The sequence below is a fragment of the Prionailurus bengalensis genome, chromosome D1, assembly GCF_016509475.1.
Source record: "Prionailurus bengalensis isolate Pbe53 chromosome D1, Fcat_Pben_1.1_paternal_pri, whole genome shotgun sequence".
Classification (NCBI taxonomy): Eukaryota; Metazoa; Chordata; class Mammalia; order Carnivora; family Felidae; genus Prionailurus; species Prionailurus bengalensis.
This window is the reverse complement of record NC_057346.1, coordinates 74630437-74656994: the sequence shown is the minus strand read 5'-3', so window position 1 is coordinate 74656994 and position 26558 is coordinate 74630437. Positions and strand designations below refer to the sequence as shown.

At 37.8% G+C, this 26558-nt stretch overlaps 1 protein-coding gene across 1 annotated transcript in view; it reads left to right on the top strand.

The window, feature by feature from the left end:
• SAAL1 (serum amyloid A like 1) overlaps nucleotides 1-21284 on the top strand; it is a 33479-nt gene extending 12195 nt beyond the window's left edge. The window contains exons 4-13 of the mRNA XM_043582362.1: nucleotides 910-989; nucleotides 3034-3093; nucleotides 3227-3342; nucleotides 4209-4389; nucleotides 7002-7084; nucleotides 7175-7363; nucleotides 10154-10347; nucleotides 12245-12337; nucleotides 13026-15346; nucleotides 15389-21284. Coding sequence (XP_043438297.1) covers nucleotides 910-989; nucleotides 3034-3093; nucleotides 3227-3342; nucleotides 4209-4389; nucleotides 7002-7084; nucleotides 7175-7363; nucleotides 10154-10347; nucleotides 12245-12337; nucleotides 13026-13118 — 1089 coding nt within the window. The 3' untranslated portion in view covers nucleotides 13119-15346; nucleotides 15389-21284. The remainder of the gene's footprint in view (nucleotides 1-909; nucleotides 990-3033; nucleotides 3094-3226; nucleotides 3343-4208; nucleotides 4390-7001; nucleotides 7085-7174; nucleotides 7364-10153; nucleotides 10348-12244; nucleotides 12338-13025; nucleotides 15347-15388) is intronic.
• Nucleotides 21285-26558: the final 5274 nt, after the last annotated feature.

Sequence of the window (26558 nt, the reverse complement as noted above, 5' to 3'; positions counted from 1 at the left end):
TCTACCTTGAGTCTTCTCAGCTTCATCCCTTTCCATGCCTTCCAGCATCACCCTCATGTTGCATCTTGATTACTGAGATGCAGTATGACATAGTTGATAAACGCTCAGCCTCTGGAACTCTGCTGTTGCCTAGTTGGGGATCCTGACAAGTTGCTTAATTTCTCTGTGCTTTAGTTCCCTTTTCTGAAAAATAGGGATAATAGTACCTGTCTCATAAATTATTATATGAAATTGTATATGGAAAGTGCTTGGGGTAGTACCTGGGCATAGTAAATGCTAAGTAAACATTGGCACTTATTACTGAGATTATTAACTTCCTTTAACATATTTTCACTATCATGCATTATGCATTTTGCTGCCAAAATAATCTTCCTAAAATAACATTACAGAATGCTGCTCCCCTCCTTGAAGGTCTTTATGGATCCAAATAGCTTCCTAGATTAAATCTAACCTCTTCCAACATGGCATTCAGGTCCCTTAATCCTGATCCTTTTTGCCTGCTGTATTTATTTATCTCGTGCTATTCTTCAATTTTGTGCAACAGCCAGGCTGCTCCCTTGGTATTCAGTGTATGAGCCATGTGCATTACTCCCTCCCTGCCTTTGCTGATCCTTTCCCCCTTGTCTGAATGACTTTCTTCTTCTTTGCATGTCTGAATCTTACTAATTATTGAACACTCAGTTCATCCATAAGATTTCTTCTTCCATAACTTGTGACTGCCTTTGATCTTTCTTTTTCTTGTCAAATACTGTAAACTTGTCAAGATTAGGGTGCAGGCAGTATATATATTTCTATATGCTACCTCTTCTCCCCCCAAACTTGACTCAGTGAAAGCTTTTTTCAAGTTATTATTTTTGTATGTGTCTTTCATCTTAGAGCCATTGTGACCTGTGACGTTTAATTTGGCAGGAAATCTGTGTGGGAATTTTAGGTAATATGGCCTGTTTCCAAGAGATATGTGTGTCCATCAGCAGTGATAAAAATCTTGGGTAAGTTTTATTATATAAGAATTATGTTTTTACAAAATAAATTAACATTTCATATCTCTTAAGAAATCCTAATACATAGGAGATATAGGAAAATTGTATGAAATGTAGTGCTTCCTTTCTCCTGATGAATGGTATCTAGGAACTTCATATATTGATGGTAGCTAGGGGCTTCCACAGTGTTTATTGGCTGATTGAGGATTTAGGCCTGTTTATTGGTAGTAAAAGGATCTAAACAATCAGCAGAGGGTAAGCCTGACTGGATAAGACCCAGCAGGGCAAAGCTTGGTGATGGAGCACCTGACCAGAGTCTCAAACAAGTTAGGCTTAGGGAATCCAAGGGCCCAGAGAGCCAGTCTGGAAAAACTAGATTTACTGACCAGGGTGACCCTGAGAACTCTTAAGATTGGGGAACGGGATTTACCAGTAGACTAGAGAATACAGGGCAGCCTCTGTGATTCAAAGGCTTTCTTACTTTTGCTTGGAGGCTAGTTCTCTTTCCTGTGCAGGAAAGTTTTAGGCAGAGGGTTTTTTAGTGGTGGAAACCCTAGTGGTTACTTTAAGAGGTCTGAGAATACTCTGGAATTACATGCTAAATGTTGTGAGTGTATACATTTTCTAGGCAGAGGGTTCATGGCTGTTAAATCAGAATTTTAAAGAAATTCATAATAGATAAGTGTTCTGGATGGTTTTTGTCAGCTAGGGCTGTGAGGCTTTATCACAGGATTTAAGTACCTGGATCTCTAAAATAGAGCTGACTACCTCTTCTAGGTGTGGAATGACTTTAAGATCCTTGTTTAAGGGGCTCCTGGGTGGCTCAGTTGGTTAAGCATCTGACCTCGGCTCAGGTCACAATCTCATAATTCGTGAGTTCGAACCCTGCATTGGGCTATGTGCTGACAGCTCAGAGCCTGGATCCTGCTTTGGATTCTGTGTCTCCCTCTCTCAGCCCCTCCCCCGCTTGCTCTCTCTCTCTCTCAAAAATAAATAAACATTAAAAAAAAAAAAAAGATCCTAGGTTAAGGTATTTATTCCTCCCTCAGTAATTTAACAATCATTCATGGAGTGAATGACCTTGAATTATATTTGGTCTCTAGTGGTTCCTGTCAAAAATCTGAGGACATGTAGGGCACCTTGGTGTCTCAGGCTCAGGTCATGATCTCGTGGTCCATGAATTCAAGCCCTGCATTGGACTCTGTGCTGACGGCTCAGAGCCTGGAGTCTGCTTCGGATCCTGTGTCTCCCTCTCTCTCTGCCCCTCCCCCACTCACACTCTGTCTCTCTCTCAAAAAAAACCTAAGAATGAGTCATGTTAAAAATAATATGAAACAATTTACTTTGGTGATAGGATATAAATTTGTTCAGCCACTTTAGAACAGTTGGGCATTATTTAGTCAAGTTGGAAGATGAGCAACGCAGATGTTGTGACCAAGCAATCCCACTCGTGTATATGGTAGGATAAACCGTGCACATGTACATCAGAGGAGAAGTGTTACAGGAGCATTGCTTGAAGTGGCCCTAAGTGGAATTAATCCATATATCCATCAGTAGTAGGCTAGAAACATAAATTGTTTTATATTCATATGATGGAATGTTCTGCAGCAGTGAATCAAAGAACGATCGCTGTAGGAAAACATGGGTAGATCTTAAAGACATGGTGTTGAACAAAAGAACTAGACTCAAAAGAATATATATAGTATAATTTTTTTCACACAAAACTTAAAGCCAAAATATATGGAATAATACTATAGAGTAAAGCAAAGAAATAATTGCTGAAAAAGTCCAGAAAGTAGTCATTTCTAAGTGAGAAAGAGAATTGGGATTTGGAAGGGACACACAGGAGCCATGGAGATGAGACACTGTTCTGTTTTCTGTAAACATAAGTGTTTTCTTTGTAATTATTCATTAAGTATAAATTTGTATTTATAGGCCTTCTTTTATATGTACTACACAATGAAAATGTTGAAAAAAATTAAATGAAAACCCTACCTAGATGTTTGAAATGAGAGAAATGATGCATATTGGGTTAACTTTTTTGTTTTTATAGACAGGTGTTACTGCACTGTTTGTATGATTCAGACCCTCCTACTCTGCTGGAAACAAGCCGGTATGCTTTCTTCTTTCTATGTATTCTATATGCTCATTCATACAGGAATCTTGGACAATAGAGTTAATTCTTCATTCTTGAATTTCCTTTAATGTTTTTCAAAATAGATACTAAGTTCACATTTATTTTGTAGGTTGTTGCTTACTTGTCTTTCCCAGACAGAAGTGGCCAGTGTCTGGGTTGAAAGAATCCGGGAATATCCAGCTATTTATGATAGTATTTGTTTCATTATGTCAAGTTCAACAAATGGTAAGTCACCATGTAATCTTGACTTGTATTTAATTGTTAGGAAGCCATGTAACTATTTCTGGAGGTTGCTTAAAAAAATACATCTAGTGTCAGGTGAAAAAGTATTTCGATTCAAGATATAAAATTTCTTCTTAAGCTGCCAGGATACTGATCAGTCCCCCATTTAAAAATGAAGGAAGAGGTCACCTGGGTGGCTCCATCATTAAGCTGAGCTGACTTTGGCTCAGGTCATGATCTCACAGTTTGTGAGTTCGAGCCCCACATCAGGTGAGCTTGAGCCCCACATCAGGTGAGCTTGAGCCCCACTTAGGATGAGCTCAAGCCCCGCTTTGGGTGAACCCTGCTTCTCTCTCTCTCTCTCTCTCCACCCCTTCTCTCTCTCTCTCTCTCTCTCTCTCTCTCTCTGTGGCCCTTGTGTGATTCTCTGTCTCCTGCTCACTTGAGCCTTCTCTGTCTCACTCAAAAAACAAAAAAAGGAAGACAAATTTAAACAAAGGAGGTGAATAAATCTCCCTTAATAAGTAATACTTTGGTAAGATTTGGTTTTCTTGGAATAGCTTTAGGAATGTTGATTAACCTTACTGCTTTTTAATTTTTTTTTTTTAATGTTTATTTGCTTTTGAGAGAAAAAGAGAGACAGAGTGTGAGCAGAGGAGGTGCAGAGAGACAGAGACACAGAATCTGAAGCAGGCTCCAGGCTCTGAACTGTCAGCACAGATCCCATTGGGGGTTTCAAACCCACGAGCTACGAGATCATGACCTGAGCCGAAGTCGGACACTTGACCAACTGAGCCACCCAGGCACCCCTAACCTTACTGCTTTTAAAATTTTGCTTCTCATTTCAATAACTATTTTATCGTCTGCAGTTGACTTGCTGGTGAAAATAGGGGAAGTTGTGGACAAACTTTTTGATTTGGACGAGAAACTAATGTTGGAATGGATTAGAAATGGGTCTGTTCAGCCTCTGGACCAACCCCAGGAAGATGCTGAAGAGCAGCCAGTGTTTAAAATTGTGCCCTGTGTACTTGAAGCTGCCAAACAAGTACGGTAAGCGAGCTTTTTGTGCAAAATGTTTTGGGAAAATCCAATTGCTGGAAATATCCATAGATGTAAGTTTTAGTTTCTTTTTGACAGGATGACTAGCACCCCATCAGTCTTTGTCAGGTTGGATTCACTACTAATATTTGTGGTAACCCTGTGTTTGCTCTTTTTAAGAATCATAATGGTTACAAAGTACCTATTCTAATATTAGTTAGCTATAGGCTATTTTCCAGCATTAATTATGATTATGGTCTTAAAATCTTCTGCAATTTTGTGTAATTTAAGTCAAATAGGAAAGATTTTCTGGTGTTTTATTTTCCATTAAACATTTAACAACTTTTTCAGTTAACATCAGACGTCATTTGTTTTCTTGCTTCTTACGTTTATATGTCAGTCTTAGATAAGTGACTGAATTTTGGGCTCTGATGTCTTGCCAGGAGTGATTACTAGGTGTTGTAGGTCATTGAAACTGTTTCTTGCTAGTCACTAGAAAATTAACTTGTGAATTGATCTGCTTAATGTTCAGTCGTATAACGTTGGTGGTTAATAACCTACCTAAAGTCTTTTATGTCCTTTATCCAGGTGGATTAAACTTAACATCTTTTCTCCAAACCTGCTTCCTCACTATTCTCAACGTCAAATATCAAAGTAGAGTTTTCATTTAATTTTTTCAACACTTTCATTGTGAAGTATGGTATATATACAAGAAAGCCTATAAAAACAAATTTATACTTAATGAATAATTACGAAGCAAACACGTTTACAGAAAACAGGGCCTCATCTCCGTGGCCCCTGTGTGTCCCTTCCAAATCCCAATTCTCTTTCTCACTTAGAAATGACTACTTTCTGGACTTTTTCAGCAATTATTTCTTTGCTTTACTCTATAGTTTTATTATTCCATATATTTTGGCTCTGAGTTTCTTGTGAAAAAAACTATACTGTATGTATTCTTTTGAGTCTTAGTTGTTTTGTTCAACACCATGTCTTTATGATCTACCCGTGTTTTCTTACAGTCATCGTTCAGGCCACTGTCTCTCAGCTAGACACCTATGGCATTCTCTCACCTGAGTTCCCTACCTCAAGGCTGCTCCTCCCAAGCCTAGACTCTAGAACCATCTTTCCAATACACATACTCATTATCTCACTCGCGTGCTTCAAACTCTTCCATTGTCTTCCTAAGGATGAGGTCCAAATTTTTTTTTTTTTATATAGAGAGCATGCAAATGCTTGAGCAAGTTGGGGAGGATGGGGGGGGGGGCAGGGAGAGGGGTAGAGAGAGAGAAAATCGTAAGCAGCGTCCACATTTAGCATGGAGCCTGATGAGGGGCTTGATCGACACCCCTGAGATCATGACCTGAGCTGAAATCAAAAGTCAGATGTTCAACTGACTGAGCCACCCAGGTGCTCCAAGGTCCAGGTTTTTAACAAGCATGGCTTACAAGGCTCTGCAGTGCCTCCCCATCCTTATTACTTGTTCTGTGTGTTTCAACCATGTGAAGTTTCTTTCATCAAGGGAACCAACCTGTCTTGGCCTTCAAGCCTTTGCGTACCATGTCTCTTTTACCTCAAACATTTCTCTTTCATGTCTGTGCTTAAATACCATTTCTCTCTCTCTTTTTTTTAATGTTTATTTTTTATTTTTGAGAGAGAGACAGAGCATGAACGGGGGAGGGGCAGAGAGAGAGGGAGACAATAGAATCCGAAGCAGCTCCAGTCTCTGAGCTGTCAGCACAGAGCCCAATGCGGAGCTCGAACTCCCGAACTGTGAGATCATGACCTGAGTTGAAGTCAGATGCTCAACCAACTGAGCCACCCAGGCACCCCATAAATATCATTTCTCTTAAGATGCCTTTCTCAGCTCTCTAAACTTAGTTAATACTGCTTGCCATGTGGTTCTCTGGTACCTTAGACTTCCTTTAGTGTTACAGTCCTATCATTTTATCATGATTGCTCCTTTAATTATCTTCTTTTCTTTAGACTGTAAACTTTGTGAAGATACGATGTTTTACACGTCTCTGTTTTCCCATCTGCTAACATAGTGCCTGAAAGTAGTAGGTACTTAAATATCAGCCTTATTTTTTATTGTTCACTATATTTTCACTTAATCATTTGAAGAACTAAGATTGTGAGCTTCCAGGAATCCAAACTGTTGATCACAAAAATTATACTTACGTGCTTTTAGTATTCTCAGCTAAGGGAGCTAGGGGAAATCCTCTGAAGTTTGGAGGACATTGTTACTGTTGATGCTTGCTGCAGTGGGCCTATCATTCATTCTATAAAAGTTTCAGTCATTTTTCGTCCTGATTATTTAAGTAAACCAGGATGATAAAGTATCACCTCAAAGGTTTCTGCATTGTTGCTTTTGTGGGACAGGGCCAAAAGGAATTTTTACTTCTCATTCTCGAGTGTTGATTATATTCCATAGTATCTCTTTGTTTTTTGACTGTTTTTACCATTAACATGTAAGCTCTGGTGAGCACCAAGACTTCGCCCTTTTCTTGTTTTATCCTTAGCACCTGGGACAATGACTAGTACAGAGTGATAAGTATTTGTTGAATGAATGAATGATTGCAGTCCCACAGAGTTGTTGATTCAGTGTTTTTGTTTTTTGAATTTAGTTCTGAAAATCCAGAAGGACTCGATGTTTACATGCATATCTTACAGCTGCTTACCACAGTGGATGATGGAATTCAAGCTATTGGTAAGGTGTTTTATAGGGAAGCACAGGAATTACTCATTGAATTGTTTTGTTTTTATATAACTACTTTTTTTTTTTATCATTTCTATTAAGTACAGTGTCCTGCTACTGGAAAAGACACTTGGAATTTACTTTTTGACCTGGTCTGCCATGAATTTTGCCAATCTGATGATCCACCCATCATACTTCAAGAACAGAAAACTGTGCTAGCCTCTGTTTATTCAGTGTTGTCCGCCATCTTTGCTTCACAGGCTGAACAGGAGTATCTAAAGATAGAAGAAGGTAAGTATCATTTTCGTTCACTAGAGTAAATTCTAGTCTGTTAGATTTTAGAGCCCCGGCTTGGGATTATTGTTCATTTGGTTTGTTTGTTTGTGTTGGTACTTTTATTCCCCTGATTATAAAAATATTACATGCTCACCACAAAAAAATTTGCAAAATTTATAAAAGGAAGCATAGTGCTTATAATCCCACCATCCAGAGATAATTACTATATACTCACATGCATATATATTTTTAAGTCCTGCTTTTTAGGCAACTTTTTAAATTTAGAAGTATAATATGAATATTTTCTATGTAAACGAATGGTTTTTCACAGAGTGATTTTTTTTTTTATGACTACAATTAAATTCATGATCCATTTAGAATCTAATCACTTGTTACATGTAAGGTATGGCTTCAGCTTTTTTCCAGATTGCTATTCCGTTATCTCAACATCATTTAGTGAATAATCTGGTTTATCCACACTGATTTGAAATTTTGTCCTTTACTGTGTTCTGAGTTTCCCTATATGTTTTATTCCCTTCTATTGCTCTATTCATGTATCAGTAGCTATAGTTTTTAAATTATTAAAACTTTACGTTTTAATGCTGAGTAGGGCTAGTCTCCTTTCATCCTAATTTTTCAGAATGTTTTTGACTATTATTCTTGTTTAACACTGAATTTGACAAGTTACAAAAACAAATCTTTTTTTAAAATTTTTAGTTTTTATTTATTTTTTATTTAATGTTTTTTATTTATTTTTGAGAGAGAGAATGCTCTCTCTCTAAGCCTAAGCCACCCAGGCACCCCTAGTTTTATTTTTTATATTCATTAAAAAAATTTTTTTTTTCAAAGTTTATTCATTTTTGAGAGAGAGAGAAAGAGTGTGAGCAGTGGAGGGGCAGAGAGAGAGAGAGAGACACAGAATCTGAAGGCTCTAGGCTGTGAGTTGTCAGCACAGAGTCCAACGCGGGGCTTGAACTCATGAACTGTAAGATCATGACCTGAGCCAAAGACAGATGCTTAACTGACCGAGCCATCCAGGTGCCCCTGTATTCAGTTTTTACTGTAGGCTAATTTAAATGATTATTCAGTTTTTGAAGAAATCACAATATTTTTGAAATTTAACTTAAAGAAACATACAATTTAAAAGCTTTGTTTAGGATTTTATTGATAAAGTTGAAAATTCAAATTCTTTTTCTCTATGGCCTCCAAAGGCACTGCATGATAGGACTGTTGCCCAACTGTTGAAATTTCTTTTGTGCCCTCCTTCCCCTTTGCTCACTTGGCTTGAGCCATAATGGCCTTTTAGTTCCTCAGACCATTTCCTCTTTGGGGCTTTTGCACTTATTGTTTCCTCTACCTGAAATGTTTTCCTGGGCTCTTTACCTTGATGCTTCTCTATTAGTTCTCCCCTCAAAGAGCCTCCTCTGCTGGCCGCTTTATTATATTCTCTTTTAATTTTCTTCCTAGAACTCACCCAAAGTTGAAATGATCTGTTTTATTCATTAGTTTATTTGAGAGCCTCTTGAAGGCTATGGCCTGAAAGATCTTGTTTGCCACCATATCTGTAGTACCTGAAATAAAATATCTAGTAACTAGTAAGTTGTACTTAACTTAGAGTACTTATAGTACTTACTTACAGTACAGTACTGTCAGTACTTTTTTTTTCTTTTACTTATTTCTTTTTATTTTTTGGTAAAATTTTTTATTTTTTAAAATTTACATCCAGATTAGCATAGTGTGAAACAATGATTTCAGGAGTAGATTCCTTAATGCCCCTTACCCGTTTAGCTCATCTCCCTCCCACAACCCCTCCAGCATCCCTCAGTTTGTTCTCCATGTTTATGAGTCTCTTCTGCTTTGTCCCCCTCCCTGTTTTTATATTATTTTTGTTTCCCTTTCCTTATGTTCACCTGTTTTGTCTCTTAAAGTCCTCATATGAGTGAAGTCATATGACTTTTGTCTTTCTCTGACTAATTTCACTTAGCATAATACTCTCCAGTTCCATCCACGTAGCTGCAAACAGCAAGATTTCATTCTTTTTGATTGCCGAGTAATACTCCATTGTGTATATATACCACATCTTCTTTATCCATTCATCCATCGATGGACATTTGGAGTCTTTCCATACTTTGGCTATTGTTGACAGTGCTGCTATAAACATTGGGGTGCATGTGTCCCTTCGAAACAGCACACCTGTATCCCGTGGATAAATGCCTAGTAGTGCAATTGCTGAGTCGCAGGGTAGTTCTATTTTTAGTTTTTTGAGAAACCTCCATACTGTTTTCCAGAGTGGTTGCACTAGCTTACATTCCCACCAACAATGCAAAAGAGATCCTCTTTCTCCACATCCTTGCCAACATCTGTTGTTGCCTGAGTTGTTAATGTTAGCCATTCTGACAGGTGTAAGGTGGTATTTCATTGTGGTTTTGATTTGTATTTCCCTGATGATGAATGATGTTGAGCATTTTTTCATGTGTCGGTTGGCCATCTGGATGTCTTCTTTGCAGAAGTGTCTATCATGTCGTTAGCCCATTTCTTTACTGGATTATTTGCTTTTTGGGTGTTGAGTTTGATAAGTTCTTTATAGATTTTGGATACTAACCCTTTATCTGATATGTCATTTGCAAATATCTTCTCCCATTCCATGGGTTGCCTTTTAGTTTTGCTGATTGTTTCCTTCACTGTGCAGAAGCTTTTTATTTTGATGAGTACTCTCAGTACTTTTGAATGAATGAATCAATCAATCAACACAAGGGGGAGAGACCAGATTTAACTGGCTAATTCCATGCCTCTTTTGTACACTAGATCTTCCTCTAATTGACAGCTTGATTCGTGTCTTGCAAAACATGGAACATTGTCAGAAGAAGCCAGAGAACTCAGTAGACTCTAACACAGAAGAAACGAAAAAGTCTGATTTAACCCAAGATGATTTCCACTTGAAAATCTTAAAGGATATTTCATGTGAATTTCTTTCTAATATTTTTCAGGTTTTAACAAAGGTAGGAAAGAAATATTGATGGTTTCATCAGCAAAAGAAATGCTTCAAACATTATTACTACTGTATTATTTTTTTAATATGAAATTATAATTATGTTATATTAATTTGGGAAAATAGAGAAAAAAACTTACCAGTGTAAGCTTATAATTATAACCCAGGAACTGATGTAGTTTGGTATATTTATATATGTGTTTTTCACATGCTTTTAACCCAGTATATAGAATTTTTATAGACTGCTGTTTACACCAAACATTATATTATGAGCTCTTTTCCAATTTTAGTATATATGCTGCTGAAGCAAGCACTGTGAGCCCTTTTCCAGACTCTAAATTTACTGACAGACATTTCACCAAAAGCCAGTTTATTTAATACCCAGTTTGCCAAAAAGCCAGTTTTCAAAATTTACTGCAAACTTGTTTTAAGGAGTATTCTTCCTGAATATGCTCAGGATTGTTAGCATATTATTCCTTTGGGCATACTTTCTTTCCATGTATTTTAGAAAAAATATAAATATAACCATTTAGAATATATTCATATTCATTGAATTTTTTTAAGAAGAATATTTCTTAAAAGAAGTTTCATTTATTCTGGTAATTTTCTTTTTTTGGAAGGGGGTGTGCGGGGTGTCAACTATCCTGCTTCCTTTTCCAGATTTGGGTTATTAGTTTGGCATAGATTTTCAGAAGTCAGATTACTGGGCTTAGCATTTTTAAAGTGAAGATGACTGAGGCTTAATGAATACATACTACCAAATGCTTTCATATGAAAATGCTGGGTTTACATGATTATTACTATTGGATATTACAATTTTTATATTAAAGTTCAGTGGGTGAGAAATTATGCCTTATTTTGACTTGCATTTTTTTTTTTATTAGTGAAGGTGCACATCTTTCCATGTATTTGTGTATTATTTGTGTTTCCTACTTTATAGATTTATCTATTTTGATTATTTACATAAACTCCTTGGGCAATAATATGTCTTTTGCATATTCATTGCAAGTATTTTTCCCGTTGTTTACTGTTACTTTTATGTGATTTTGTTTTAGAGGGATTTTTTTTTAAGTGGCAGGAATGTAGAAGGAAGGTGGACTGAGAATAAACCAGGGATATGTCATGAAAATTCTTATGTATTGTACTTCATGGAATATGGATTTAATCTTGAGGAAACTGAGGAGCTACTGGAGAGTTTGGTTTTAAGGATCAAGTGATATGATCTGTTTTTTAGAAAGATTACTCCAAAAGCAAGAGAGAGGATTAGAACTGGAGACCTACAGACCAACAGGCTCTTATGGGTGGTAACCTTTAAGAGTAATCTGAAAAATATTGAGAGCCTAAACAGTGAAAGTGTGGATGAAGAAGGAAGGATGGGATGAGAGAGATTTGGTAGAGTAGAATTAAACTCTTAGGAGGATGGGTCAGCAACAAAGAAGGAGGAAAAATCTTGGCTGTATCCCAGGTTACTGCTTTGTGCAGCAGGGTGGGTGGGTGGTGGTCTCTTTCCCTAAAATAGGATTACAGTGAAATAGTGTTTGGGTTTACATAAGGGCAGGATGATGCTGGGTTCAGTTTGGGACATCTGAAATGCCCATAGAATCAGTAGGGAATTATATATACTGATTTATATTTATTAATCAGATAAAGCTTTAGAAATTTTCCTCTTCTGGGGCACTGGGTGGCTTAGTTTAAGCCTCTGACTTTGGTTCAGGTCACGCTCTCATAGTTCGTGAGTTCGAGCTCCATCCACATCGTGACAGCTCAGAGCCTGGAGTTCTGTGCCTCCCTCTCTCTCTCTCTCTCTGCCCTACCCGCCCCCCCACCCCCATCTCTCAAAAAGAAACATTAAAAAAAAATTTAAAGAGGTTTTCCTTTTTTACCAAATCTTTTTTTGTTTGTTTTAGGAGACTGTGGCTCAGGGAGTAAAGGAGGGCCAGTTAAGCAAACAGAAGTGCTCCTGTGCATTTAAAAACCTTCTTCCTTTTTATAGTCCTGTGGTGAGTATGAATAAGCGTATAGGTGGCTGAGTTTTAGAGGATTACTAAATGTTTCTATGTAAGTGCTTGATTCCTGAGACCATTGTCAAAAAAGATCGTGCCTGCAATTCACATGACTTAGTGCCCTTGTCAGATAAATGACTGCTGGGTAATTCATGAGACTAGCCTGAATAGCTATTCTAATTTTAAGAGAATGGAGTCAGCACTGAATTTATTGGACCCCTCACTGTTACGAAGTAAGCATATATATTAAAGATAAGATTCTTAGGTGAGAATGGTCAGTAGGTTTTTATCATTCTTCAAATTATATCACATTTGCTACCATTAGAGGCAATTTCAAAATAGTAACTTTTTTAGGAAAATGAAGTATGGAATGTGGGAGGGAGAGGCCATGTCAGCAAGGAAGAGGATAAAACTCCAGTAGTGGACCCTAAAGGGGAAGCATTGGGTGTATAAATACTAATTTCAAGAATAAAAGAAAGTGGTATGAGCTAGTCCCTTCTTTGATGTTTCAGAAAACTGAGAATGACTGTAATAGTCTTTATTGTCATCTGGGGATTTGTCAACATTTGTTTTCCTTTGGACTGTTTAGAAACCACGGGTAGAACATTTTTATAGTCACCAATCAGTATCGTAAACCACCTTTTCTTCTGCTTCCATTTATTTGGTTCTTTTGTTTGACTCACAGATAGAAGACTTTCTCAAAATTCTACATGAAGTTGATAAAACTCTTGCTGATGACCTGGAGGAAAGCTTCCCAAGTTTGAAAGTTCAGACTTAATAACTGAATTAAGTTTCCTTTGCCCAATAAATGAACTTTATTTTCTTCACTGACAGTTGATATTGACATATAGGAGATGTTAGGTAAAGCCTTTTGGACCCTTATTGTCTGGTGCTACACTCATGCTCTTCTCCCTGCCCCAGTCTTATCTCACTTTCATTTGGCATTGGAATCAGGAGTGTCCTCTGCCATCAAATCCCCACCTCCCTTTTATGTATGGTTTTGTGTTTATTTGCCCTCTTCAGGTAAAGAAAACAAAAATACAAGCTTATCACTGAGGTTCTTTTTAGATTGAGGAGTTGGTGAAGATTTTCTTCATACCTCTTAATTTGATTTTTATGTGAGAAATTTGTATTTGTATCCACTAAAGTACATTCAGCTGCACTATAGAAAACCCTATTGTAACAACTTAATCTGATAGCTTTTATGTTTCTAATGCAATAAGAAATCCAGAGGTGGGCAGTCTAGACCTGATTTATTTGACTCAGGGATCCTGATTCTTTTTCCTCTCCACGTGGTCTGCTGTGTAGGCCTTTGTGTTTGTATTTATTGTCTTGTGGTTAAGGGGGTTATAAGACTAAAGGACAGCCCTCCATGGCCAGAACTGTGTTGCAAGGCCATTCCTAACTGCATGTATTTGAAATCAAGTACATACTTTTTTTTTTTCTAAGATCTGTACGAGAGAGAAAGGCAAGAAGAGAAGGGAGATGTGAAAGGCTTTTTGATAGTCTGTGGTGTTTGCTACAGTATGAAAACACCTCTTAGCCATTCTGTGACTCTTAATTGTGTCACTTACATGCCAGATTGTCAGTAACAATTCAAAGGCAGTTTTTAGTTTAGCTTTGTTACAGTTCAGTTTTTCTTCAAAGTTGTAAGTATGAAGATAAAAATGTAACATTTTGATGAAAGTACATTAGCAAAATTCTCTATTTTCAGCATAATTCCAGTGGTTGAATTTCAGAAAATGATTTGCTTGAGTGAATTCACATTTTTAAAATTAAGATAGAGGGAGCTTAAGAACTTCTGATTGAATACAGACTGCTATACATGATTTCCCTCACATACTTTTATCAGTCTTTATAGTGCTCCTGAATTAAATATATTCAGAGAATCAGCCAGGTACACTTAGGGAAGCATTCAGTTTGCATTATTTTAGTTACTGAAAATAGAATTTTTAATAAGTTTTCAGAAAATATCAGGAATAACAAAGTCAGCTTTTTACCAATCTTCAGGTTTTTTTCTGGGTTATTTACGCTAATGTGACTATTAATCTAGTGTTATTTGTGGGATGAAGTGAGGTTAGGATCCTCTTACTCTGCCATCTTCCCAGCCTCCTCTGCAAAGCCAGCTCTTTAAACCTCTCTTCTGGTATAGCCCCTTCCCAATTTACTGCAGAATCTTCTTGGCTCTAAAGCATTGGCCTTGTCTCACATTTTGTATTTTTTCCTTAAGTGACTTTTACTGATAAAACACAGGATGTAGTGTTATTGAGAAGAGTTACACCCTTTCCAGTTTGGTGCTCGTTTTATTATTGAAAGTGTCCCTGTTGGAAAGAATTGAACTATAAAATTAAAATCTTACTATTGGAACTGTAACTGGTAGGTTTACTCTGTATGTTCTCATGTCTTCCATGCTGACCTTATGCTAGGCTGAACGTCACTATATTTAACATGAGATCTGAAAGGCACTGATGAAATCACTCCTGCCTGTGTAAGCAAACTAACGTGAATTTGCTCCTTGGTAAGTTATGGGTAGAGACTACACCAGGTGGAGCTATCTCACAAAGTAATCTTTATTTGCAGCAGATAAAGAGATCACAGAATAATTTCCAAAGCTGTGATCCCCAAGAAGGGGTGAGCGGGTTCTTTTTATTTAAGGTTTAGGATGAATATTCATAAGGGGACCTTTATCATCGCAAATAGAGGTGGGTATAAGATCACACGTGTGTACTTAGAAAATATGCCTATATGTGCATTGTGTGTTATGTTATGAAGCTTGGGACCCTTTTTGAGCAAAGATCTTAATGTTATAATGAAGCAGAGGTAACTGTTAGCTTATGACCCATCTGCACAGGTGTTGGCTTGGTAGTTGAGCCCAAACTGGTCAAGGCTAGCTGGAACTCATTTCTTTTCCTTTTGTTAGTTTCTAAAAGGTAAAATGAACAGTTCCTGAAGCGTGAACTCAACGGATCTGGCAGTGACATCTGCTAGCAGTGCTAGGAATTCCAGGTTATTTCTTTTTTTGTTTGTTTGTTTTGTTTTTTTTTCCAGGTTATTTCTTAAAGTTTAAGGCTAAAGATACAAATAACCCCACAAGAATAATAGTTCCAAGTTATTAGTCATGTTTTACTCCAGTGCATATGAATTTCAAATTTGTTTTAGAAAGAGCACATTTTAAAAGGGGAACACAAGGCCCCTGGGTATCTGAGGGAAGGAGTGCCACGCAGAGTGGGTAAGAGAGTGTTTCACACCAAGGGAGAAACAGGATATACCTGGGAAGGCTAGGGGTGTCCAGGTTATTTTCTGTTTCCCATTTCTGCCTTGGACCTGCCCTATTACTTGTTACTAGTTGCTACTGTAACATTATGAGGTAGTGTATATTTTCATATTTTGATGTATTTGAAAACTTCTAAATCTATAAGTTATAGTAGTTTTTTAAAGCAACAAAGCATAAACAATGTTAAAACTTTTTTAATGCTGTGCAGTCTGATGAATTCACCTCCAACATTTAGCACTTGCATTAATTACAGTGATGTTTTGAAATGGTGCTTCCTCTAGGAGCCTAACTGAAATTTGGAATTATATGTATAAATCAGATTGAAACTTTTCCCTATACTTTATTGCAGAGGAGGGGAGAAAGTACAAAATGAACTTGAGTTAGCATGTTAGATGTATTATTCTATTTCTAATTAAATTTGAGTTTGATTTTTGAAGTACTAAACCACTTAAAGACAGAACACATAAGATATCTTCCCCTTCTAACTCTCCCCCCTTTTAAAGATATTTTATCTTCTACAGTTAATGGAGTGTAGCTAAATTGTTTTCTCAGCTGATCCAACTTTCTAGATCAAAGACTTTTTCCACTCTGTCTTTAACATTTCTCATTGCTTTGGCATTGAATTAGTTACCCTGAATAACTGGAAGTAAGTGTAAAAAAGTTTAAAAGGCACCTGTAAGCATATATACATTTGGTTATGAGGCACGTGCAGAAACAAACTTATTAAGACATTAGAAAACAACCTCTGTTTGGGATTAAGAAAATCTTAAATGCATTAAATGTTGAACACATTTTCTATTCTTTAGGACTGGGCTGTAGTGGTACTGTGTCTGAGTTATTTGAATAAATTGAAGAAAAGGAATATTGAGGTTATAGATTAATTTGCCCATTTTAATTAGTATTTAAAATCAGTAGCTTTTTTTTTTAAGACATAGGTCCATATTAATTTAGGAGTGAACTGTGTATTGTACTTGAGCTTATATTCTTTTGCCACCTTACAACTCCATTCTTTCTGCTCGTGATAGAAGTTTTAAGAAAGAAATAGGTAATGACACATCATGTGTTAGATCAGACTAATAGTTTTCTTTTTATTGCTGGTATGAGATCTAATTTAAGAACTGTTATTAAAAGTCATATTTATAGTGAAATGATATGATGTCTTGGATCTGCTTCAAAATAGTCTGGGGCTAGGGGAATGAAATGGGTTATAAGAGTAGATGAAACAAGATTGACCATGATTTGGAATTGCTGAAGCTGGATGATGATTATACTATTCTATTTCTGTATATAGTTGAGGATTTTCTATTAATTTTTTAAGTATTAACTTAAAAACTAAAACAGTCATTTTACCAGGAAGAAAGGGTTTATTTGGGAATAGCAGAGATTTGAAGTTTGGGACATGCAAGCTATAGTGAAGTCATAGGCAAGTCCAACAAACAGAGAAGAGGAAGAGAAGGCTGTTTTATGGAAGAGGAGGAAGTTGGGAGGGGTTTTGAATGAAAGTCCACTGGAGAAAAGTAAAATTCAGGTGATGATAGTTTCTCATTGGCTGACTTGTAGTTGATTTCTTGTAGAAGATTCTATGTGCATTTTTTCCTGTTGGGACCTGTAATTGAGCGTTCTTTCCTGTTGATTCTTCTATTGGGGTCTGTAATTGACGCACAATGGTGGGGCTCCTCCTCCTAGCCTCCTATTCCACTTTAGTGAGGTTTCCCTTTATTAATTTTCACAAAAGCAACTCAATCATACACACAGTTTTAAGCCTGAATTTAATTATGAATGGTGCTTGCTCCTTTTTGTCTAAATAATACTCGAAATATTGTATTAGCATTAAATACTTTTGAATTCAACACAGTTGAAACCAACACAAATACTTGCTTGCATTATCATCATTATGTAACCAATTATGTAAAAATTATTATCTTCATTGTTTTAGCTGACTCAGCAAGGCAACTTTTGTCATGCAGTTAGTGACTACTAACCAGATAGGAACTGATGTCATATATGTTTTACCACCATAGTGGGGTGTGTTTACCAACAAGTTCTTATTGGTGATCTTCAGTGGTGTATTTTGTAGGTAGAGGTGACTACAGGAGAGAGACAGACTCACAGAATTTTAGAGATGGAGAGATTGTTAGAGATTAGTATCCAGTGCTAATTCATTGAGCTAGTCAAGCCTGCAATAGTCTGGACCAATAAAGTGCCAGGCCAGATCTAAAGCAGCAACCAAAGGAAACTAGGTAAGACTTGAAGTAGGAGGACACCTTGTGGTGGATGCTTCTAGCTTTTCACTCACCTTATGGTATTTGCTCATCAGCTTGACTATTCTGTATCTCTGTATAGAATGCAAAGTTTCCATTGCTAAAATATTATGATGTACCTTAAGTTAATATACATGAAGTCAGATTTGCTTAAATCCAGTTTTGTGAAACTTAGGGAACATTTCTAATATAAAGGCTAAAGAGCCTCCATAGGTTGCTAGTTAGTTTTCAAAGCCAGAGAGTTTGGAATATTAGGCTACTCTTTATACCATGATTATCATACCCATGTGACTGCTCTTTTTTAACAGCTGTATATTCCCTGGAGGTCCATGCCTCCAAGACTTAAATAATTTAGTGGCATCATGGACTATACCATTCTCATTTTACTCTAATTTTCCATGTCACAGGGCCCTGGCAAGGAACAAAAATCTGGGGAAAGGTCATGCCACACTGAAACCAGACTTGGAAGAGAGGATCTGTACTTCAGGCAGTGTGGGTCACTGACTAGCCTGTGGATTGGCTACTATAGGCTAAGTGTACACATCTAATGCAGTCAATTGAAGTTGAAATTAAAATGAATGTGATACAAAATTTACCTAAGGACACAAAACGGATACCTGGGATACCAGCTTATCTGGGTCCCCCTCTCTGAGAATTGTCCCTAAAACTACCTGCATTCTTTCTCTGGTTACAGTATATGGCTAAACAAAGGATGGATTCCTGATCCAAACTGGGCAAATCTCGTTGGTTCAGGAGTACTAGACTGTAAAGATCATGTAGCCTATGGGGCGCCTGGGTGGCTCAGTTGGTTAAGCGGCCCGACTCTTCGTTTTGGCTCAGCTCATGATCTTACAGTTTGTGACTTTGAGCCTCGCATCGGGCTCTGCAGCCTGCTTGGGGTTCTATCTCTCTCCCTTTTTCTCTGCTCCTCCTGCTGTCTCTCTCAGAATAAATAAACTAAAAAAAAAAAAAAAAAAAAAAAAAAGAACATACAATTTGCAAGGATGAGCACACTGAAGGTAGCCAGTCATGTATTATCTACTGTGTACCAGGCATTGTTCTAAACATTAGGAAGATAGCAATGAACAAAGCACTGGAAATACTGTAGTGGACAGAGACAAAAGTCTTGCCAAATAGAGCTTGCATTCTAGAGAGTCACGTGTGAGGGGTACAGAGGAAGAAGCTGGTCTGCACAGAGGGACAGATAGAAATCATGCAACCTGCAGCAGATTTGATCTCAATTCTTCACCTCTGTGTACCCATTCTCATGCCATGGCTTCTTAGTGGATAGTAGATTCTTCCCTGTTCCTTGACTTTGAGCTTGGCCAAGTCATTTTGCTTTGGCCAACAGAATGTTAATGAAGCTGAGTAAGCAGAGTACATGTACCGTTCTTTTTCTAAGGCTTAATAATATTCCTTTGTATGCATATACCTCATTTTTTTAATCTTTTTGTTTGTCAGTGGACATTTAGGTTTGACCTGTGCCTTGGCTTTGTGAACATGGGAGTGCAAATATCTCTTTGAGATCCTGATTTCAATTCTTTTGGATATATACTCAGAAGTAAGATTGCTGGATCAATGGTAGTTTTATTTTTTATTTTGTTGAGGAACCTCCATAATATTTCCATAGTGGCTACACCAGATTACATTCACAGTAACACTCTACAAGTGTTCACTTTTCTACACATCTTCACCAATACTTGTTATCTTTGTTTATTTGTTTGTTTTAGTAATAGCCATCCTATAACTGGTGTAAGGTGATATCTCATTTTGGTTTTGGCTTGGATTTCTCTAATGATTAGTGACAATGACCTTTTCATATACCTGTTGGCCATTTGTATATCTTTGGAGAAATGTCTGTTCCTTGTCGAATTTTTTACTCAGGTTATTTGGGTTTTTTGCTGTTGAGTTGAAGGAGTTCCCTATATATTTGGATATTAACTCTTTATCAGATACAAGGTTTGGTAGTATTTTCTCCTATTCCAGAGGTTGCCTTCTCATTTTTTTGTTTCCTTTGTTGTGCAGAAGCTTGTAGTTTGCTGTAGTCCTGCTTACCTAGTTTTGCTTCTGTTGCCTGTGCTCTTGGTGTCTTTTTAAAAAATGATGGCTGATGTCAAGAAGCTTCTCCCCTCTTCTTGAGTTTTACCATTTGGGGTCTTACATTTATGTTTTTATCCATTTTGAGTTAATTTTTATGTATGGTATAAGATAAAGGTTCAATTTCCCTCCTTTTTGTGGGTACCCAGTTTTCCCAACACCGCTTGTTGAAGAGACTATCCTTTTCCCATGGTGTATTCTTGGCATCATTGTTGAAGATCAGTTGACTGTGTATGTGTGGGTTTATTTCTGGGTTCTCTGTTTGGTTCCATTGGTATATGTGTTTTAAAACAATCCTATTTGTAATAGCATCAAAAAAACAAAACACTTAGGAATAAGCTTACTCAAGGAGATGAAAGACTTAAACATTGAAAACTATAAAACTCTGACCAAAAAAATTAGGCAGGCACAAATAAGTGGAAAGACATCCCATGACCATGAATTGGAAGAATTAATATTACTAAAAATACTCCTAATTCCCAAGTAATCTATAGATTCAGTGCAATCCCTGTCAAAATCGTAATGGCATATTTTACAGAGATAGAAAAAAAAATCCCTCAAATTCAAATGGAACTATAAAAGACTCCAAATAGCCAAAGCAATTTTGAGGTAAAGGAACAAAACTTGAGGTATCACACTTCATGATTTCAAAATATATTACGATATTACCAAGCTTTTTAGGGTTTCATGAGTAAGATTCAGAAAGTCTCAAGCATCTGAAAATTCTACAACTACATTTATTTTTCACTAGAGATAAATTAAGTGAAGGCATACCATACTTGATACTTCACTGCAGATACGATTTGTACTAGAACATGAAGAGCTCTTTGGCTGCCGCCTGCTATATATACCTTTTGCTGCCTCTGAATACCTTTCTTTGTGAAATGATTTTAAATTTACCTTGGAAATACCAGTTTCCTGTGTTCTGCTAAGGGTACGGTATATATTTATAAAAACTTTTCTGTTCACTAGCACACCTCGTTCATTACATATTGAACTTGTATCAATATTGGGCTTGTTTGCCTGCAGGCTGTTGAGAAGTTGAAGTCCTAACCAGACCATCTGCCAAACCCTGCCCATTGGAAATGTTTTTCCCTATTACTGTAATGAAATCACTAAAATCATTTCCTGTTCTTGGTCCTTGTTTAGATCTTCTATCTATTGTCAATAAGAGGATATTAAAGTACTTAGGAAAGTCCACATATCCTTTTCATCCTGGTCAACGGTGTAGCACATGGCTTTGTGTTTTAGTGCTGGAAATAATAAATAATGAAGTCAAGCCTATTGTAATAAAAAAGGGCTGCTTATTAAACTCTTTCTCCAGCTGGTTTTCCTTTGACATCATGGGATCTGTTTATAATGACTTTTATGGGTTTTCCCCCTTACTGTTCAGGGTTTACGTGATTACATGAGAAATTGAGATGTTTTGGGAACACTCCCTTTATACAACTGAGTTTCCTGCTCAATCAGTCCTATTGTGCATGCAGATTACAACAATGGGATCGTGGGAACAGAGGATGAAGAGAATTTTTATATTCTCCTGGAGAGTTTGATTTCCTGAAGTGTGGGCTTGCTTCTAGGAAGGAGTATACATTGAAATCATGGTGGGTGGGTGCATGGGGATTATGTATTTATTATAGTCCACAATTCAAGAAAATGCATGTACATGGATGGCATTATTATAAGTCACTCAGTCAATGTACGATCACATAGTTTTGAGTGGTGTCTATTGACCCCATGCCATTTGAGGAATTCGGCATCTCTGGAAATTCACTCTTCCTTTGGGACTATATTTGGAAGGCTGGTGGCATTTGTAAATCCATGAGTATGCTTTCTTGAAAGTGCAACTGGCGTTGGACTTTTCCTTCCTGTACCCTAGAGGAAGCATTCATTTGGCCAACACTAAGTACTTGTTGGAGAAACTGAAATCCTTTAATTCCTCCATCACAGAGAAGTCTGTACTCTGTTATCACTGGGAGAAAAAAAATCTGATATTGTGGACTCTGGACAAGGTCCCTAAATTGAATTTCCTAATTTTTTTTAAATGTTATTTTTAGGTTTGCACGAACCAGGTAATGTCCCGTTTGTTCCAAATCAGTTCTAGAAGTTACTTCGTTTTTTATGATTTTAGTATTCAATATTTAAAGTGATTTGGAGACTTCTTGGTCCAGATCAACCTTTTGCTTGTTGCCCACTGCAAGTGATATATGAGTGGTCTTCAAAGACCCAGATTGCACATTTTCAGATGAGCCTTGAGTAATCTGAAAATCTTAGAATTTTCTTCATTCATTCTGTTTGGATATATGTTTTTAATATAATTTATTGTCAAATTGGCTTACATACACCACCTAGTGCTCATCCCAACAAGTGCCCTCCTCAATGCCCATCACCCACTTTCCTTCTCCCCAACCCTCCCCATCCACCCTGTTTGTTCTCTGTATTTTAAGAGTCTCTTGTGGTTTGCCTCCCTCCCTTTCTGTTTGTAACTCTGTCCCTTTCCCTTCCCCCATGGTCTTCTGTTAAGTTTCTCAAGATCTACATATGAGTGAAAACATATATCTGTCCTTCTCTGACTGACTTACTTCACTCAGCATAATCCCTTCCAGTATGTCTTAATGTGGGTTGCTATTTCTTTAGAACAACTGTATGAAAACACACAATTTTTCATAACAATTCACGAAGCATTTTCAAGGATTATTTTATGTTTGAGGAAGTGGTCACAGGTTGTACCCTGAACTCTCATGGCCCCTAAGGGAAACCAGGAGGATCATGCTGCAGAAGCCCTTTGGAGGAACGTGCCAATTGCTCCGTAACCAAGAGTTGACTCTCCTTTGATGGAGAAATTAATAGTTTCCATAATCATATCATCCTGGTTGCTCTGTGCCCAGAGTTTACTCAGACCTGAAAGAAATGGAAATTAATTGAAAAAGAAAAAACATTGTTCCTCCAAAGCCTCTCATCTGGAGAAGGGATGAGAAAGAGATTCAAGAGTGTGTTGCCAGTGGGAACCAACATGTTTGTTCTCTTTTGCAACTCTGGATGTAAAGGTCCAGAAGAAAGCATTTGGACGGGGGAGGAGATAGGCATGGGAATTGGGGCACAGCTTTGCATAAATAATTCCAAACAGAGGAGAAACATTTGGTAGTGGACCCAACATATACATGGAGAGTTGTCCTATAAAGCTGTGAGCATCTGCTGCTGGAAGTAAGTGCAGAAGGAGCAGAAAAGGGGTTTTGTAGCTCACGTGATTGTCATCAGACAAATTGAATTGGTCTACTTCTGTTCCAGAGGGGCTTATTTGCCATATCCTGGAGTTTGAAAAATACTCTTTGGTTAACATCTATTTTTTTCTGGCTCTGAAGTTTGAGCTCAATTCTTTTTTAGCTCCCTTTGTCACTCTAACCAGTTCTCTCACCCTGTACACCAGTGCTGATTTCTATAATGTTGCTGTTAAGCCTTGGAGTTATTTCAGTGGCAGAGAGTTTGGTTCTCCATGGGAGCATTGGGACATTAATAGAACACAGGTCTCTTGTCATGTCTTCAATCTGAAGTGAACTTCCAATAGGTGCTCAGTAAGTGCTTTGTTTAAGTTTATTTAGCCAGTAAGAGAGAAACTGAATTGTAGATGAACACTTCTCATTTATTCATTCATGCTGCAGTATGTTACGATTTGTTGAACTTGACATGTGTTAAGCTCTGTTTGGTTTGTGGGACCAAGAAGATGACAATTCAAAATAGGAAGAAAATGGGAGCTAGTTAATAGGTATTCATTCCATCAGCTTCTGAAAGTCAAGGTCCATGTCACTTCCCCTGAAGTGATGTACTTTTGTTACTAGACAGAGAACCAGTTCCAAACTCAAGTTCAGCTGCTTGCATTGCATTTTGGGAGGAATCCATAGGGACCACCTAATATATATGCCATGAAGCATCTTTATCTTGGAGTAAACCCAGAGTGTCTTTGAAAGCTGACACATTTAAAGGAAAAGAAATTGGAGAATTCCAAATCTAGTTTGTAACCAGTCTCCAATGTAAAACAGGAGAAACTACCTAACTACCTAGTGTTCATTTGTATATTCAGCAAGTAGATATTCCCAGATACACGTCAGACACAGTGCCAAGTGCTGGGGATACAGTGCTTGGAATATGGCAGTTGTTTCACAAATGTTAGTTAAATGAATGAAAGCTATACTCCCTATCCAGAGACAGAAATACCTGAAGCCAATAAAGCTTAGCCTTTAAGCAGTGGTTCCCAAAGTTTGATGCACATAGGAATCACCTAAGATCTTTAAAACATACTGATAACTGGCTCTCATCCCCAGATATTCTGATTTAATTGATGTGGGATACAAACTGGGCATCAGGATTTTAAAGCTTCCCAAGAGGTTCTAATGTACAACAAAGTTTGGGAACTACTATGTTAAAGGCCTCAGACTTGCTAAAGCCCCTGGGAGGTGCTTACAATTTCAAATGTGAAATTTTGTATTATTTTTTCTTATCTTTAATATTTTTATATTTTAAAAAGTATTTTGTTAAGGTTTATTCATTTTTCAGAAACAGAGACAGAGCATGAGTAGTGGCAGAGAGAGAGGGAGACACAGAATCTGAAGCAGGCTCTAGGCTCTGAGCTGTCAGTACAGAGCCTGACACGGGGCTTGAACTCAGACCGTGAGATCATGACCTGAGCTGAAGTTGGATACTTAACCGGCTGAGTCACCCAGGCCCCCCTACTTTAAAAACAATTTTTTTAAGTTTATTTATTTTGAGGAGAGAGAGAGAGCACGCACATGAATGGGGAGAGTCAGAGAGGGAGAACCAGATTCCCAAGCAGGCTCTGCACTGTCAACATGGAGCCTGACATGGGGCTCAAACTCACAAACCGTGAGATCATGACTTGAGCTGAAACAGTAAGAGTTGGCCGCTTACCCAACTGAGCCACCCAGGTACCCAGAAATTTTGTATTCTTTTTCTTGAGCAGGTTTTCCGAACTGAATAAGTTTCAGGTGGCACAAAACCTGGATCTGACCCTGTCTATCCTTGAGGTGGTCTTAGTCCAGTCAATGGGTTACTTAGCCAGCATGAACTTTTCAGAGATAGAAGTTGCCTGAAAGATGCAGATTAGGGGCGCCTGGGTGGCGCAGTCGGTTAAGCGTCCGACTTCAGCCAGGTCACCATCTTGCGGTCCGGGAGTTCGAGCCCCGCGTCGGGCTCTGGGCTGATGATGGCTCAGAGCCTAGAGCCTGTTTCCGATTCTGTGTCTCCCTCTCTCTCTGCCCCTCCCCCATTCATGCTCTGTCTCTCTCTGTCCCAAAAATAAAATAAACGTTGAAAAAAAAATTAAAAAAAAAAAAAGCAGATTAACAGTCCTCTTATGGCTATCACCACGTGAAAGCTAAACTATTGTAAGCAATACATTCCACTTTTTGTGGGCTTGTTCCTCTTGGGTTTTTTGGTCCATGACCTTGGCGGTGATTTGCAGCGCTTTCAGAAGGAACTCCATTTCGGAGCAGAAGAACTGATTGCTACAAGTGGCAGGGCTCCATAGGTTTTTGGATTTTGCATTATGATTGGATTTCATGGTTAGCGCAAGGTTTATAGCATTTCTGGCACCAGTCCTTTGCAAGAGACTCACTGGTCCTTTTCTGTGTCCCTGGAGCTCTGTACCTCACCATCCCCCCTATCTTTCCTGGGGGAGTTGCCTGGTGATTCTTATGAGGCTGATTTAAAGCTCTACAAAATTTAGTCAGTGATTTTATTACAGAGACAATAACCATTTCTGCTGTATATGTGGGCCAGTTGGCAAACAGAATGGCCACATGTGGAATTTCCGCTTCTTTGCCTTTGGCCAGGTGAATACCCAGGAGTGTTGTTTCCTGGACTTTTCAATGGGATGAGTATGAACACAGCCTGAAGAGGAAAGAATGGAGCAGCTCACTATGCAGGAGTGTTTTGAAGTGGCTCTGAACTTGCTAAGTGGGCGTGTGAGGTGATTTATCCATATCTACAAAGTACAAAGGCTACTCCTGGGTTCTTTGAGGCTTCTTTTACCTGGCCATGTTTTGTTGTGAGTCCTGTTGGCCCCTTAAGTGTATCGAACACCTACTTATCAGGTCATTTCCAGGTTATTTACACATCTAATTGTGAGTGGCTTTGTTACCCTCCAAGGAAAATATTACATAATGCATACGCCAGAGTCCCCAGTGATGACTAAAGGCAGATTAATTGCCTGGTTGCTTCTCTTTGTAAGGAAAGAGTAGGGCTTTCTAGAATTAATTTCTGTCACAATGGAGCCTGTAAAGTCTTCTAATATCTGACCCTTAAGAAAAGGTGCCTTCCACTAACCTCTTCCAGTGTAGAGTCCTGGGGTATTAATACCATGTAAGTAGGATTTCCCCAAAGATGAAAGGATGTGTCCATTTGGAACTCCAGGAGTGGCATTCCTTTTTTTCTCCATATGGTGTTTTATTCTTGACTTTTCCAGATGGTCACATTTAGATTCTTACAGAATCTTCCTGATTATTGTAAAACCTTGGCCACACTACCATGAGCTCAGTTAGAAATACAAAGGAGAAAGAGGCTAATCGTATTT